At 36.4% G+C, this 18,487-nt stretch overlaps 1 protein-coding gene across 1 annotated transcript in view; it reads left to right on the top strand.

The window, feature by feature from the left end:
- The first annotated feature begins 4,809 nt into the window (after positions 1–4,809).
- The window catches only part of enpp6 (ectonucleotide pyrophosphatase/phosphodiesterase 6), a 15,262-nt gene continuing 1,584 nt past the window's right edge, over positions 4,810–18,487 (top strand). Inside the window, exons 1-7 of the mRNA XM_016485564.1 lie at positions 4,810–5,181; positions 13,203–13,382; positions 14,357–14,468; positions 15,074–15,215; positions 16,781–16,960; positions 17,716–17,853; positions 18,232–18,355. Coding sequence (XP_016341050.1) covers positions 4,947–5,181; positions 13,203–13,382; positions 14,357–14,468; positions 15,074–15,215; positions 16,781–16,960; positions 17,716–17,853; positions 18,232–18,355 — 1,111 coding nt within the window. The 5' untranslated portion in view covers positions 4,810–4,946. The remainder of the gene's footprint in view (positions 5,182–13,202; positions 13,383–14,356; positions 14,469–15,073; positions 15,216–16,780; positions 16,961–17,715; positions 17,854–18,231; positions 18,356–18,487) is intronic.

Raw genomic sequence — 18,487 nt, 5'->3', positions numbered from 1 at the left:
TAAACTGGCCTGTCAAGCATCTTATATGCAGTACACAAGCCGCGGTTAAGACAGCTGACGTGTTATGATTTCTGAAAGACAGTTCACTCTCCTGTGATGTGACTCACACACACACACACGACGTGTTACTCTGCGCTGCGCAAAACTCCGCATTTGAACAGTCAATAGCAAATACTTAAACTAATAACAAAACATACTTACAGTCACTGATTCAGAAGCGTCAGATTGTCACAGCAAAGTTGGAATTGATTTTTTTTTTTTTTAGAAATAGCCTTTGTGCACAGCCAGCCTTGTACTCTTCTAGGTTCAAAAAACTGGCCTCCATAAAATGCGTTGCACAAATTCGAACATCTGGGTTGTGCTGTTCTGTTGTAAATAAATCTTAACCAATGATTCCTAAATGCATCTACTTCCGGAAGGCCAAATAAAGTGCTTTTGCTTTCGCACTGAAACACAGCGTCTCCCTGACATGACTGCATCAACACTACTGCTGTTCCTGAAACCACGACTTCTTTCTTTGCGTGCACATTTGGGCGGCATTATGCTAATATTTCCACATCGTGATGTAGATATGTGGGGGCGTGTTAGAACGAGCCGTTTTAGGTAGGTGTGGTTGACTCTTAACTTTTATAAAGAATATCGGATTTGAGACTTTAGTCTTTGCAACTTTACAGATCTTCTTTATGCACCAAGAGCTTGTAACAGTCCAAAGAGAAAGGAGAACCTGAAATCGCATCATATGACCCCTTTAACATCCTCTACATTTAATTTAATTTAACTTCCAACCGTATTAGAAAGAAAAGAAGTAGCACGTAGATTTTTGCATAATGACGCATTTAAAAGTTAATGACCAAACGGATGTTTAAAAAAGTTCACATTGTTGTTTCAGATGAAATATAACACAAATAACATTAAATAAATGTTTTACCAGGTTAAATGTTGATTATTTATTATTAGTAATTCAAACCCTTTATCTAAACTTCTCTACTTAACCGTCGGTCGCACACATCCGCCATGTTTGTAGTTTTTTGTTGTTGTTCACATTTGTAGTTCTGAACCACTGATCTATATTACAGTATATAGATCAGTGTTATGAACCGAATCCTTCTTCGCCAAAGCTCAATGGATTGTGGGGCAATATTAGCCGAGTGTGCACAGTCCACCCTTCAAAAATCGACCTGAAAAAGTAGACCATCGGGGGACTTTTGGCATACTCTTTTCAACATACTGTACTATGCTTTGGGATACACTTATTCTAATCTCAAATGCTATTTAATCTAATTATTTTAATGATCCTGTGGCTCAGTGGTAGAGAATTGCGTTACATTTACATTTACATTTAGTCATTTAGCAGACGCTTTTAGGGCAATTATTATAATTACCAGAAAGTGCAATCAAAAATACAAACGCAAACAAAAATATAACGTAGAAATAGGCAGAAAACGAAATATTCCTTCCTAGCAGCAAGTAATAATTCCAACAGCAGATCTATAAACAAGTATTATGCAGGACACTCACGTGCAGCCGTCTGTCTCTTCTGTTGACTAATCGCTTGACCCTTGACTGCGTTAGCAGTGCAAAGGTTGTGGGTTCAATTCCCAAAACACACATACTGATAAAAAATTAGCCTGAATAAGTAAGTTGCTTTGGATAAAACTTTGATTTTAAATTTATTTATCGTGGATAGTATGAACATTGGGACGCAGGGCAATTGTCACAGAAGCTGCAGTTTTCCAACAAAATAAAAGCTCAACTACAGTTTCCTTCAAAATAAAAGCTCAAGGGTTTATATCTTGCAAGCAGGGCCTAAAATTAACAGACGTGCACAGAGAAAATACTACTGAGGTCAAGCGCAGCAGGCTGACTGTTCGCAATGCTCGAAATACTGGAAGAAAAATATAAATACTCGGGTGGGGTTTCATATGATTAAGTATCTCTGAAGGGAACTGACTGTCTTCAGAAAAGTTCGATGGCATTTTTCCCTCTTACCTCCGTGTAATGCTTATTAAACAGTATTTTTATGCTCAGCAGCGCTGCTTTGTTTACAGTGGTAACCAAAGAAACGCTGTGTGCTGCTGATCCAGAAGCCCACCTGCTGGCAGAGAGTGAATCTGCATCTCATTCAGCCCGTCTGCTGTTTCTGTTTCGTGCAGGCATGTTTTATGCAGTGTTGCCAACTTCCTCTGTGCCCCCAAACTGTATTTTAATGCAGCCAAATTGTCAATAAAACGGTTTTCACTGATATATTTTACTGTTTCTGTTGTCACACAATGGGACGAATATGAAATAGTGACTGAAACGCGGCCCATTAAGACTACATAACCAGCTCTCCCTTAGATGTTAATCTGCACAAAAATCCTGATTCATAATCAGGAGTCCAGGACGTTGTCTAATTAAATCAAATACACATAAGATAAAGACATGGTTGTGCTATATTTGCATGTACAGTAGAGTTCGAAGCCACAGAATATCTTTTTTAACTGAAAGCGCTGCTCCTCTCAGCCGCTCACTGAACAGAGCAGATGCAGAGAGAGGGGTGTGCGCTTAGAAACTAAATAAGGTTTGTACAAGAAGTCGCTAGATTTGTCGCTAGGCGCTTTTTTGGAAAAAAGTCATTAAAGGGGTCTGAAAAGTCGCTAAGTTGGCAACACTGGTTTTATGTAGCATAATTTCACAAAGCTAAAGCCAGAGTATTCTGTTTTTGCTTTAAATGTTGAAATTATACAATTTGAAGTTTATTATAAATAAAAAACTACTCATGCTACATGTGTGTTCATGCTACATGTGTGTAGTGTGTAGCATCTTTGTTTGTATTGTGATTAAAATGCAGTGATTGACTCTGGTTCCAAATGGGTACAGATTTTTTTTTTTTATGTTTAGTTGTTGTAGTAGTAGCAGCTGCCAATTTTTGCAAAAACAGTTTCATGGCCAGGAAAAAAAAAAATATTTATGGCTGGTAATTTTTCTCCAATCAGTGGTCATTGGCAGGTATGGCAATACGTTAGTTTTAGGCCCTAAGACACTAAATCACTACTAAAAAAGTTCCCTTTAAATTTGAGGTATACAAATTGAATTCACCTAATCTTTTCTTTGCTCAATTTCTACACTGAACATGGGTTGGAGCTCTTGAACTCAAAGTGCACCAGATAGATTAATTTAACTTTAAAATGTACAAAATTTTCTTCCGGAGACCCCCCTAGAGGGACCGAGGTCCACTCACCACAGAGACACATCACCAATTGTCACTTTTCAAGTTTTTAACTTTGCAGAAACATGTTGAACTAAATTTGATTTACACCAGGCAAAATTCATGAGTTTGATCACTGAGAGGAGTAACAGCACATTAAGATATGATTTGAGGAATCAAGCCAAACCATTCATGATCCATAATTGTTTTTAACACAAAGTGCCCCTTCCAGAATAACACTGTGCAGATATGTGAATATCATATGAATGTACATATGAACATATGAATGTTGTGCAATGTTATTTAGCAGGTTTTAACACAACTCATGCTCATGTTGTGTGTAAAGTGATCTGGTCTGTGTGTGTTTGTGTGTGTATGAGGGAGTGGTCTGTCTGTCTTTTGGTTTCATTTGCAGTCCCTAATCACACCTGGGTCACTGTGACAACAACAACACAGAGACATATGATCACTCTACCACTGTGTGGTACCAAACACATTTCTGAACATTATTGCACAATCCACCTTTATCTACTGAATCCACCTCCTCAAAGTTCAATGTGACTACTTTTAGCCTACCTGAATGAACTACAGTAGAGGTTTGTTGGACCATATATTGGGTTGGTTTCTCATATTCACTGTTTCTGTCTGAGGTTTCAGTGAGGGCATAATGTTGAGGTTATTGCACAGCCTAGTGGCAGAGGAAAGACACTTCTGTTTGTTTCTATAAGGGCTGTTTTATCAGTTTCCAGACACCAGAGGTCAGTGCAGATCATATAATGTGTAGAGCAAAAAACGCAGGCCAAAACTTTTCAAGTCATTATAGTGGGCCAAGATTTAAACCAACAGCCAGTATTTTTGGTATGATGCTCTGCTAAACAGTGAAAACGACGTGACAGATTGTAAATATGTCCAAGAACATGAAGGAATGAAATAAATGTGGAAAAAATAACAGGTGCTTTACAAAGGCCTAATTTAGAGTAGTCATCAGGAGTTCAAGTATCTGCTTATCTGAATTATTAGCAGGGTCATCGTTTTGAAAAGGACTTTTAGGTTCTGTTTAGGTACTTTTTGAGCTTAAACCCACGTCAGCTGCATTTTAAATATTCCTTTACTGGAAGTGAATGAAGATAAACAGATTTAGATAGTTGTTCATGAGGGGTTAAGTATTCGCTGAACTAACTTAAATGGCCAGTCCTTCAGCATTTCATTTAACCATTTCCTCTCTGGTGTACTGATTTCAAAAACTAGTTCAAGAAGATGAATCTTGATTGTTTTAGCTTTCAAATGATGCATAGTTTATGAATTTGGAACGGCTTGATTTGAGAAAGTGCTTATGATTTGTGGCGATTTAAAAAAAGCACTGGGTGGAATTTTATGATTATAGGGTCTTTGTGTCCACACACACTGCCAAGACACATTTAAGTTCAAAACCATGTAAAAGTGAATTTTGCATCCGATGTCCCCTTTAAGTTAATTGTTTAAATGTTTAAAAAAATATTAAATTTTTTTTGAACTATTAAAATTATATATAAAATTTAAAATATTAACAAAAATGCACAATATTAAAAAAAAAAAAAAAAAAAGATTAACCATTTTAAAGGGGAGACCAGAACGCTGGCTATCTGTCCCTGCAGTGGCCGTGGACTCTCCCCGACACACGCCCATTGAGACGGAGAGTTTTTCATGAATCAGCGCGATGAGTGTGTTGTGTTCATCTCTCCATTAGTCAGATCAGTTCAGCTCTCAGTACCAGAGAACCATGACTCGAGCCGTGCTGAACATCCTCGCCGTTTTTATTCTCCTTCTGTCCCGATGCTGCGACGCAAACCGCAAACTCCTGGTGTTTCTGATCGATGGCTTCCGTTATGATTACATGAACGATTTACAGAACTTGGCCGGATTTAGAGAAATCGTGGACAACGGTGTGAAAGTGGATTACATGACTCCAGATTTCCCCAGCCTGTCCTATCCGAACTATTACTCTCTAATGACAGGTACGTTTTTACCAATTATGACCACTCACGAGTCACGACTTTTTAGTATATTTTCTGTCATATTTTTCATATGCAATCTTAGCTACTTTCGAGTTTATTTTTGCAAAAAAAAAAAAAAAAAACATTTGATAAAACACCATCATGTTACAGTATCACTTCTTGTGTTGCGGTTATAAGTTATTGGTTTAGGTCTTTTGAACATTTATTTTCTTTATTATGAGTAATATAGTGGGATGTAAGATGTTATGAACTCCGGGATCTCTAAATTGAGTTCCAAATGCCTGTGAAGCCTAACCTAAATCATTGTTTTGTCACTGTAGTGCTTTACCAATGCATTCCATGACATTTTGTAGTACACTCATATACAAAAACAGTTCAAACAGAGTATAAAGGTCATTAAAAATACTCTTACTGTAGAACAATAGAGATCTGTTGGATCTGAGACCCACCAGAATAGAAAAACAGGTACACACACACACATACACACACACACACACACCTATTCTGTGTAAACTCGACCCCCCCGGCTCAAATTTTTGATTTTGTCAATATTTTTTTCTGAGAAAAGGTAAACATATATATAGTTATGAAAGCCAAAATATTAAATGTCACTGATGTATATTTACTGAGTAATCCACTCTTTTGTAGAGGGGGGTCGAAATGAAAAATTTCACCTGAGATTTAGAGCCAAATTACAGGAGGGTAAAAATGAATGATGTTGGCATCATTATATTATTTTTACACATAGATTGGTTGCCTATTAGTTCAATGACAATCTGTTGACTTTAGCTATCTTTGTTGCATTATATGCCAGTGGCTGAGTCCGTTGAAAAATGGGAAAAAGCACTTTTCAAGTTTTTTTGCATGCCTGTAACTCAAGAAGTATTAAAGATATGAATATGATTTTAGAATGTGGTTCTTAATTAACTTGTAATCCTCATTTTTAAGGCCCTATATGTCTCAATCCCAGAGATATAGAGAGCCCAATGTGACTCAATTGTTGACTTTTACCCATTTTCAGTGGTTAACAAATAATGAAGTAATGAAGAACAAATAATAATATTGAAAGTAGAAATATATCTTGTTTTTCAATATCAAGACAATCGCACAGAACATATTTGTTTGAGTGCCAAAAATTTCATTTTTTCCCCCTCAAAAGTCTGCATGCCTGTAACTCAAGAAGTATTAAAGATTTTAATATTTTAATATGATTTTAGATTCTGGTTCCTAAGAAACTTTTCTTTTGAAATCTTCATTTTTTAAGCCCTGTATGGTTCATTCCCAGAGATATGGGAAGCCCAATACGACTCAATATCCAAATTGTAGAATCCTACCCATTTACAATGGATGAAAACCTAATGTGAATTTGTGTTTATATAGTCATGAATGTTGACACTGCAAGTATGCAAATAATAACAGTAACACAGGGTTTAGGAATGTATCGTGTGACATGTCATAATGAATAACCAGGATTAATTGTTAACTCTGGGTAAAGTATGAACAGAGTGGAATGTAAAATATGATTCTTTTAGGGTTTAGCATTACCCAGTGTTAATTATTTCAAGTGTGCGAGACCTTAAATGTTTCAAAGTTTGATTTACTAACAGTGATTCCTCCAAATATGCCCCTTAGCAGTAGATATTACTTGATCTATGACTATGCTTAACATGCGATAACAATAAAAAAAGAAAAAGAAATTCTAGTTAATCCAGGTGAGGCAAATCTTGGGTTTATTGATGTTAATACACTGTATGGGGAAAGCAACCACACTTAGGCGTAGGATTTGTTTCAAACATTGTTACAATAATTAGTTACAGAAGTTGTTAAAATGAACAAAAACTTTCAAATACAGAATCTTATGAATAGACTACAGAGAGCAAGGCAATGTGACTAAACTTGATCATTTCAGTGCATTTTTAGCACTCAGACAGGTATGTTCTATGCACTTGTTTTGATAGAAGATAACAAGATTCATTTCTAGTTTCAACATTTATTCATTCTTCAGACCTTCCTCTTTAAAGTACTCATGAAATCAAAATTGACTATATTTATTTTGTTAGCGCACACTGCTATTTTTGTGGTGAACAATTAATCCGTGCAAGTCAATCCCCAAAAAAAAAAAAAAAAAAAAAAGTTTCCCGTCGTGATCTTTAATCCTAATCTGAAAATGCATCTCCCTTCTAAAATTACGGACCTTCTCTGATGACGTCAGTTTGACGGCTTGGGTTTGAGCATAACATCCTTAAACACGCCCCTCAACTGTCAGTGTTGTTTGAATGAAACGCCTACTTTACTATATCCAATCAGTTCGCAGTAGAAAAAACAAGCCACGCCCTCGGTTTTTCTCATTCAATATTCCGTTTCTCTCTGAAGTACGTCACAATACGGAAGTAAAGTCGGTCGCAACTTCCGGTTTACGCAGACTCTAAAAGAAAAAAAGTGTCAGCTGAATGCAAGGTGACACATATTTGGTTTTTGACCATTGAAAATATGTACTTTTTATTTTTTTTACGATGGACTCCTGGAATCATATTGAGATTCCAATACCTCTGTAACTGAACCATAGAGCCTTAAAAATGAGGATGCCAAAGGAAAGTTTAATAAAGTGCCCCTATTATGGCTTTTTGAAAATTATATTTCATGCAGTGTGTAATGTAGCTGTATGTGAATTTAAACAGTCTGCAAAGTTGTAAAGCTGAAAGTGCATCATAAATAAAGTTAGGGCTGCACGATTCATCAAAATTAAATCGCAAGGGCGATACATCGCTATTAGGCAGAAGCTGCGATTGCCATGCATGTCTTTCAGTAAAGCACGACTCTGTGATCAGCAGTAAATCTCCATCCGAAGGCCAGAGGGCGCTCTCGCGCTGACATTCCAAATACGCCCTGCAGAAGAAACCCAGGAAATCCCTATAGTGGTTGCTGAATAAACAGAAGATTTAACTGCTTTCATCAATTCAACGTGACTAATAAACAGACAACTACAACAATATATGGTTTATCCGAGTTCGTCTTATTATAATTTTTATTATAATAAAGTATATAATAATGCAATGCTAATCGACATAGCCTTTATCACTGCTTAGAATACTATGAAATATGTTGCGTGCCTTATTCTGTGTAAGAAGCCACATCATCTCACAGAAGGATTTATTTCAAACACTCGACTGACGATATGAAGTGAGTATGGAGTAAAAACATGTTATTAAATGTGGTATTTTCACGATTTCAGGGGGAGCAGCATTTACTACACAGAGCCGTAGTTCACTGACAAGCTACGCCAGCAGCTTTTATAATCACAGAGCGATTTCTTCGATTTCATAATCACGCGCTTAAATCGTCTGCGATTATGAACGCGATTTTGCGTAGCTTGTCAGTGAACTACAGCTCTGTGTAGTAAACGCTGCTCCATCTGAAAGCACGTGCTGGAGATTTACTACTAATCACAGAACCGGCTTTACTGACAAGATACGCATGACAATCGCATCTGATTAATCGTGCAGCCCTAAATAAAGTTATTGTCTCTCAAAAGAAAGAGTCGACTCTGAATCACTTAAACGAGCTGTTTTAAATTCGAATCCCATTACGCAAATTTCACACGTCACAAATTCTTACATTTGCATAATGCCCGCCTACATCCTACGTGGACATCCCACGAAAACTTGAACCCCTCTCAAACGCTGTAGCTCGTTCATGTGGATATTAACATGGCAACAAAACTGTGCTCTGCACTGTGACAGTTAAAAGCAGCTTATTTTCACTTCCCCATTGAACTCACCTGAGATTGGAGAAGTAGTCATCGGTGAAATAATGGGAACACAGATTAATTTTAGAATTATACTCCTGTGGTATCGTGGTATAATGAGTTGTAACTAACCACTGATTCTGCACTGCGTCGTGTGAAGAATCAGTGGTTACAATTTACTCAGTAAATATACATCTGTGACTTTTAATATTTTGACTTTCATCACTATACCTGTTTATCTTTCTTCAGAAAAAAATATTGACAAAATAAAAAAATGGAGCAGGGGAAATTTCTGAAATTTTATTGATTTGACATGGAATGACCCTGTAGCAGATTTGTTTTACATCTTTATTTTGGGGTTGTGTGTAGATGATCAGTCTATGCCTATTTGTTTGTAATTTTTTAAATCTCTCAGGAGACAAATTAAATAAAAAATGAATTCCATTTAACCATGTCAAAAAAATTGCACAAGCATTTCTGATCACGTCCACTCAGTTGAGTCAGTGAATCGTGTTGCTGAATCACATGGTGATACAGTATGTGTTGTCTGTACGCTGGACTTCAGTAACAAAGGCCATGCAGGCTGAGCTCTAGCACACACGCTTTGACCCGACGTCCACCAATCACAGAAGCTCATGATCAGAGCCTACGCTTTACCGCTCTGCTGATGGCAGTGTTTTGCTTGGGCACATTCTCTTTTCAACAAAGCTTCAGAAGATAGTCTGCCGTGACAACTGGGCTTCAGCTTTGACAAAGAAATCAAACAATGAGAGCAAAGCTGGGACACCGTGAGGGACGTCAGCCCGACCTCTTATCTGGCCACAGTGCAAACTGTCTTAGAATAACTCTTATTAATACCATTAAGCAAACATTACTACATTTATATAATATTTAAATGCATTTATTTTTACTTAAAAAAAATATAGTTAGCAAGGATGCATTAAATTGATCAAAAGTGACAGTAAAAACATTTATAATGTTACTCAAATGATTTCAAAGAAATTCTGTTTCCACAAAAATATTAAAAAGAAAAACTGTTTTCATCATGTCTAACAATATGAAATGTTGCTTGAGCAGCAAGTCATCATATAAGAATGATTTCTGAATGATCATGTGGCAATGAAGACTGGAGTAATGATGCTGAAACTTCAGCTTTCCATCATTTTAAAATATATTAAAATAGAAAACAGTTCTTTTGAATTGTGTATAAAAGGCATCATAAATGCAGCCTTTTGAAATACATATTCAAGTGTGCATGAACTACTTGAACTATTGAATCTGTTGAGCATCTTATAATATTTGTGATTTGTTAATGAACGTTAAACTGTAAAGTATTATTAGTAGTTCTTAGGCCTGTAACTTGCAGGAATGGCCAAAGATTCTTGACATGCTAATTGCTTTATAGCAGGCTTTGTGTTATTAAAGGAGTGTGTTTGTTTGTTTAATGCTTTCATTTGGGCACGCTGACCCTGCTCTATGTACTGGGTAAGTCTGTACAGTCAGCAGTTTAAATTTAACACTTCAGTTTAAAATTACTTGTCCAAGCAGTCAAGGATCATTATCATCAATATCCCAGAAGTAAATGAAATTAAATTAGAAATTAAAATTTGCATGGGCAAGTATGTTAAGCAAAACTTATCACTGCTATACAGTAGGTGCTCTGGGTGGTTGCCAAAGCCTTGCTATTTGGTTGCTAGTGTGTTTCTGTGTTTGCTAGATGGGTCTATCTTTTAGTGTGTGTTTATCAGATTTTTTTTTTGGCCTTTTTAAATCAGATCCCTTAGAATAGTCATATCACACTTCTCCTTAAAGGAATGGTTCACCAAAAAAAATGTAAATTAGCTAACAATTTACTCACCCTCAGCAGGCCATCCAAGATGTAGATGAGTGTTTCTTTATCAGAACAGATATGGAGAAATGTAGCATTACATCACTTGCTCACCAGTGGATCCTCTGCAGTGAATGGGTGCCGTCAGAATGAGAGTCCAAACAGCTGATAAAAACATCACAATAATCCATAAGTAATTCACATGACTCCAGTCCATCAATTAATGTCTTGTGAAGCAAAACTATTCCTTTATCCTTTAAATAGCTGTATGATTTGAGGAATCATTCATGTCTTTTGCATAAACAGTGTTACACACTGATGTTTAATACTAAAACGTAGAGGCTTTGAAAAATCTGCTGGTGTTGGCCTAAGCAGCAAAATATTTTCAACATTGATAATAATCAGGAATGTTTCTTGAGCAGCAAACCAGCATATTAGAATGATTTCCGAAGGATTGTGTGATGCTGATGTAACATCTGCTTCATCATTGAAAGCATTAGGTAGTCCAACTAAAACGTTAAAAATCTGCCTAAAAAGTTCCTAAGCTCAACATATTCACATGTTTGAAAGATGATGTCTGATGAATAGGGTGGCCCTTATTTTTGGACTTTTGAAATCTTCTGCTCTCACCCGCCCAGTCAAGTCCCCTTCATGAGACATGGAAACAAACCAAATTTTGCAGGTCTTAATGACCATAACAGCATGTAATTAATAATTATACAGGACCATTAGTAAAGTGTGAATTAGCTTAAAAATGAGAACACAGAACAATGTTGTTAGACTGACATGTAGCGCCGTTGCGCTTCAGCTGTCCCGAGTTCGAGTCCCGGCTCGCAGACCTTTCCTGATCCCATCCCCCCCACTTCGCTTCCTGTCCACTTACTGTCCTATCGAAATAAAGGCATAAAACGCCAAAAATAAAATCTTAAAATAAAAAAATTTAAATTACAATACTGCTGATGAGAACTGATCTTTGAAAATTTGTGATCAGATCTAGATTGTGATGACAATCCAATGTCCTTAAGCCGCAAAGTTCTTGCAGACGCAGAAGCAGAAAGTTAAAAAGTGAAATTACTGTACTAGTGAAGAAAGTGAGCTGCGAACAAAACTGAGATCTGATCTAGATATTTATGATGATCTGACAAGTCCTTCAACCACAGTACTCTTGCAGAGACCTGGAAACTTTTGGTTTGGCAAAAAAATGTTGGTGCTCTCTGACAATCTGCATAATGAACTACGTTAGTTCTTCAGACTCTGACAGGAGTCTGTTGTACTCTTGGATAAGCGCAATGCCTCTTTCCTGCATTTGCATTGTTTGCCCAGGTAACAAGCTCTTCATTTAGGAAGTCCTGACAGAGATCAAGAATAACAAAGAAAATACGAGTGTTCTGCCATTGTTGTGACGAGTGGTGTCCCATACTCAGAATTTGTGCTCTACATTTAACCCATCCAAGTGCACACACACAGCAGTGAGTAGTCACACACACACACACACACACACACACACACTGTGAACACACACCCGGAACAGTGGGCAGCCATTTGCTCCAGTGGGGGTTCGGTACCTTGCTCAAGGACCTCAGTTGTGGTTCCTGAAGGTGGAAAAGAGGCCACAACTGCCTCTACTTCTAGTGGAGAAACAAAGGGGCAGTTGTGGCCTAATAGAGAGAGTCATCTGATATCAGAAACAGTCAAAAGTTTATCAGCGAACAAAACCATTGCTAATATTATCAATCAGATCCTGAAGTACCTGTTGATAAAAAGATACATTCTTTGAAAATATCCTAAATGACAAATTATCTGGATCATATTTTGAATACATTACGTACTTCTAGTGGAGAAACAAATGAGGGGGTGAGAGATTAACCGTTCCAAAAAAAAAATTTACCCCCCCAATAATTGTGAATGCCAGCAGGCTCAAACTCATCAGGCTGACTCATTCCAACTCATTCTGTCACCAATAGAAAAATCTGAGTAAACAGCTCAGAACTTTCATGATTTTGGCCTGAGAAAAAAGTTGAAAAGATCTTTAATCGTTTACAGGTGTCAAGACACTCACTGAGCAGGTCATTTTGCTGTGACAGCTTGATGGAAAAATTGTATTGATATTTCTGAAGCATTCCTGGGTTTGTTATTAACGTTATTTATTGAACTTACTTATGTTTTATTTTAAATAATCTAATCTTCATTGTGTGCCTTTAACTCCACAGAGCCTGAAGTAGGCTACATGAGGGGACAAATGATCCATTGTTTTTACAGGCTATCCAAAGACACTGAAACATCTGTAAGCTGTGTGGAGTCTCCTGAGCTAAAGCTAAAAGAGCAACATATGAGCAATGTAATTAAATGAATGAAGCTCTTTAATCAAATGAACCTCTGAGGCGTGCTGATTAAAATCCACCCTCGTGTGCTGTAAATATTCATTCTGCACTCCTCCTCATGTTTCAGGACGCTACTGCGAGGTGCACCAGATGACTGGGAATTACATGTGGGATAAAGACACCATGAAGGAGTTCCTGATTGGAACTAATTCAGACAGCCGTCTGCCCATGTGGTGGGACGGATCAGAGCCGCTGTGGGTCACCATGCAGAAACTAGGAAAGAGAGTCTACATGTACTACTGGCCAGGTTAGTGGACGTCTGAACTGGTTTGTTATAATCGGAGTATGTGGGACTGGAAAACGATTGTAAAAATGTTTTGTAATTTTTCATAAATTGGTCAGTAAATGTGAAGTGCTTAAACTTTGAAAATGCTGTTTGTCAGCTTCAAATAAATATATGAGCTGTTTCAATTTCTAATTATTTGATATATTTTTGTTTGAGATTTTTATCCCATGTCTAAATACCCTAATTGATGTGGTTTTGGAACCAAATGCTTGTAGAAATTGAGAAAATAAGAGATGATGGAAGATAAATGGAGATTATTTACTTGCTTCAGCGTAGTAGAAAGGGATCTAATGATGTCACTTCTTATGTATCACAATTTTATGAAAAAAAAAAAGGTTTTAATAGTAGTAAAATTCAGTAAAATCTGTAATATAGTGAAATAGTATTGCAATTTAAAATAACTGTTTTGTATTTGAATATATTTTAAAATGTAATTTATTCCTGTGATCAAAGCTGAATTTTCAGCATCATTACTCCAGTCTTCAGTGTCACATGATCCTTCAGAAATCTTTCTAATATGCTGATTTACTGCTCAAGAAACATTTCTTCTTATGTTGAAAACAGTTCAGGATTGTTGAATAGAAAGTTGACAAGAAAAGCATTTATTTGCAATAGAAATATTTGATATATTATGTATTATAAATGTCTTCACTGTCACTTTTGATAAATGTAATGCATCCTTGCTGAATAAAAATATTAATTTCTTTTAAAATGTTACTAACGCTATAGTGTACAGTATAAATAAAGGGATTTTTAAATTCACCCCGTGGTCACACAGAGCTTCCTCCCATGCCAGACTTCTACTGCTACTTGACATTAAAAAAAAGCTTGCAAGGTTTTCAAGTGGAGTGTTCAAGCTTTCAAAAGCCTTTTTGATCTCTCTCAAATGCATATAAACGCTGGTCACATGGTCTAAAGTGTTTCTGTCCGTTCAGGTTGTGAAGTGACGATTCTTGGAGTCAGACCTACATTCTGTGAGGAATATGTGTACAATCCTTCAGAGAAGAACCTGACCGACTCCATGGAGAGCGCTCTTAATGTGTTAAAGTAAGACCGCAAGCCTGCTCAGAAATCATTAACACAGATAATTCTAGCTTTTCTGCCTAATTAGCCAAAAGCAAACACAAACTAGGTCATGTCAGTTGAAAAGAAAAGAGGAAGCAAGTTATAACATTTTGTTGAAAGATTATGTAGGCAAAAAAAATATATATTTGGAGTAACATGCTCTAACCAATCATTCACAATACAATCAAGAACATATAGTAGATAACATTGTCAAATTTTATATTACATTCCTCCTCAGCTTAAGGATGGGAAGGAGTAATAAAGAAAGTGGTGAAAAAAGAGGAAGTTTTCCCTTTTCCTAACTTAAACACAACACCATTATAGATGCAAAACAGAATGAAATTTATTAACACAATGAAGCAAACAGAACTTCAGGAGGGCTCAAGGCCAACATACTAAGTCCAGAAAACAATCTAACAAAAGGAAATCACTGGTGCGCAAGTGATGTAATGCTATATTTCTCCTAATCTGTTCTGATGAAGAAACAAACTCATCTACATCATCTATATTTATTTTTGGGTAAACTGTTCCTTTAAGTGTGTTTGTTATTATTTGATGATTTTATTTGAATGATATGTTTCAAACAGGAGCAATAAAGCAGACATGGCTGGTATTTATTACGAGAAGATTGATGTGGAAGGACATCACTTTGGGCCGTGCTCTCCGGAAATACAGCGCGCTATTCGCTCACTGGACCAGGCTTTCCAGATCCTCAACCAGAAAATCAAGGTATTTTTACATGGGTGAAAGAAAGAGAGAGAAAAAAACAATACTCGCTGTCTGTTCCACCTGGCTATCTAAAACACATTTTGTATTTATTTTAGGGCTGTCAAACCGACTAATCGCGATTAATCGCATCCAAAATAAAAGTTTGTGTTTACATAATATATGTCTATGTAATGTGTATATTTATATGGATATATAAATACACACATACATGTATATATTTAAGAAATGTAATATATATTTATGTATAATATAAATCATATGCTTCTTAAAGGAGTAGTTCACTTCCAGAACAAAGATTTACAGATAATGTACTCACCCCTTTGTCATTTAAGATGTTCATGTCTTTCTGTCTTCAGTCGTAAAGAAATGATGTTTTTTGAGGAAAACATTTCAGGATTTCTCTCCATATAATGGACTTCTATGGTGCCCCCGAGTTTGAACTTCCAAATTGCAGTTTAAATGCAGCTTCAAAGGGCTCTAAACGATCCCAGTCGAGGGAGAAGGGTCTTATCTAGCGAAACGATCGGTTATTTTCTAAACAAAAATTTACAATTTATATACTTTTTACGCTCAAACGCACGTCTTGTCTAGCTCTGCGTGAACTCTGTGTATTCTGGTTCATGACAGTTAGGGTATGTCGGAAAAACTCCCATCTCATTTTCTCCTCCAACTTCAAAATCGTCCTATCAGATCGCACATCAAAACTGCTTTCCTGCAGTCCGTGTTCTTCTGACTTCTGACTATTTTGTAGTAAGTAATGAATATGCTTCGGGGAAATGTATCAGAGTAAAAGTATACATTTTAATTAGGAAATGTAGTGAAGTAAAAGTTGGCTGAAATATAAAAATGCAAGTAAAGTACAGATACTCCCAAAAAATACTTAAGTACTGTAACGAAGTATTATTACTTCGTTACATTACACCACTGGTCGGTACTTCTGCAGCGATGTAGGACTTTTTTGTAGGATTTGTTTAGAGCCCTTTGAAGCTGCATTTAAACTGCATTTTGGAAGTTCAAACTCAGGGGCACCACAGAAGTCCATTATATGGAGAGAAATCCTGAAATGTTTTCCTCAAAAAACATTCTTTCTTCAGTCGTAAAGAAATTAAGACATGAACATCTTGGATGACAAGGGGGTGAGTACATTGTCTGTAAATTTTTGTTCTGGAAGTGAACTACTCCTTTAAATATATTCATGTATGTGTGTATTTATATATACATATAAATATACACAGTACACACACACACATATCATGTAAACACAAACTTTTATTTTGGATTGGTGTTGTCACAATACCTAAATTTTGACTTTGATACGATACCTGACTAAAATATCACGATACTACTACTTAACTGATACCACGACAAAAACATAAACTGTCCGGGTAGAAAATACGGCCCTTATTTAAACGCTGTCTTTCTTAAAGTACCAGTACTAGTAAAATGAGGAATCGTGGCATTTTTAAAAGCAGGGTATCGCGATACCTTTACCGGTATATCGTTCTACATGAATACGATTAATCGCCATTAATCGATTTGACAGCCCTAATTTATTTATTTGTCAGGAGAAGAATATGAGAGATGATATAAACGTGGTCCTGTTCTCTGATCATGGCATGACGGACCTCAAGTGGATGGAGAAAGTCATTGAACTGGACAAGTACATTGACATGTCGCACATCATTAAAATGATGGACAGGGGGCCGGTGGTCAGTCTGTGGCCCAAACAGGACAAGTTTGAAGAGGTGAGCTCAACCTGTCTCTGTTCTCGTTCCATTTCTGCATGTTTTCCATGAGACTTGTGTTTACAGCAAGGCCACAGCTCCAAACTCAACCCTCTCTTATTTTCCATCTGCTATTTTGAGGGGGAAATACGCTTAGCATCAGAGTTCATCGATGTGAAAAAGGCAGCAGTGTACTTTGACCTGCTGTCGGCCCCATTTAGATTTAAACTTTAACTTTAGCGATATTTCAGTATGTAAAGTATGCTTCAACTTTGATGTACTGGCCTGTGTTTTGTGTGTGTATTTTGTATATATAGCATTTTTACATTATGAAATTTTCTTCACAAAACTCAAAATATCTTGTTCTCATTACTATACTGTGAAAAGAAAGAGAATTTTATTTAAATAGTAAAATATTTATGCATAGTGGTATATGTTGAACTGCATTAAATGTATAAAATAAAATGATAATATAATACAATTATAATAATACGTAGGTGAAAAGAGGTAGAATAAGTTATTACATTTTGATGAAATATTATGACAAACAAGTTTTTCTTTGGAATAACATGCACTAATAATTGAATTTATAAAATAATAACAATAGAATTATACAATTAATATAATAATTCATTTTAAATCTGATGAGAATCACAATTGAAAATAATGGGTAATACAAAATGTAAAACAGAAGTTTAATGCCTTGTGCTTAGGTTTTGGGATGAAATGTGAACTTCAGTGGCTCAAACTTAAAATGTGTGTATTTGTTCATTCAGATATATCAAAACCTGAGCACAGTGGACAACATGAATGTTTATAAGAAACAAGAGATCCCAGACCGCTTCCACTACAAGAACGGGAGGTTCGTCTCGACGCTGACGCTCATCGCAGAGCCCGGATGGTTTATCACTGAGGTTATTCTCTACACAATCTGTCCTAAATGTCCTCATGGTTGTTTATGGGGTTGTTTTATGAGTATAACAATCTAATCAAATCTAGATGTCTATATAGATGCTATAATTTTATTTATTTAAAGCTTTAACAATATGCTGAGTCTACCTGTCCTTATCTGCACTATTAAAACGTCACCATCCGTCCCAGCAGGGTGTTGAAATTTCCCCAAATCTACTTGTGATCCATTTAATATGTTGCTTTGTACTTTTCCAATAAGACCGCTGACAGGAATTACTTCAGTCATGATTCAGTCTTGCATATAAAGGCCAAAAACAACAGTCTTGCTCTTGTGTGCTTGCCTGATATGCTAAGCTCTGCACGTCTGCCTGTCTTTACAGAATAAAGCCAAACTGCCCTTCTGGAATAACGGCACGGAGGAGGCGGGGGGCTGGCAACACGGATGGCACGGTTATGATAATGAGTTTATGGACATGAGGGGATTCTTTTTGGCACAGGGACCAGGTAAAATTCAGCATACTTTTACTCTCTATATTTATGTATATTTGAAATTATATATTTTAGCTTATTATATTTAAAATATAAGCTTTAATATGTGCTTTTACATTTAAATTTGTAGAGTATCAAAATTATTTA

The sequence above is a fragment of the Sinocyclocheilus anshuiensis genome, unplaced genomic scaffold (genome assembly GCF_001515605.1).
Source record: "Sinocyclocheilus anshuiensis isolate Anshui unplaced genomic scaffold, SAMN03320099.WGS_v1.1 scaffold189, whole genome shotgun sequence".
Classification (NCBI taxonomy): domain Eukaryota; kingdom Metazoa; phylum Chordata; class Actinopteri; order Cypriniformes; family Cyprinidae; genus Sinocyclocheilus; species Sinocyclocheilus anshuiensis.
Note: the sequence above shows the minus strand (reverse complement) of the source record. Positions and strands in the feature narration are given on the sequence as shown.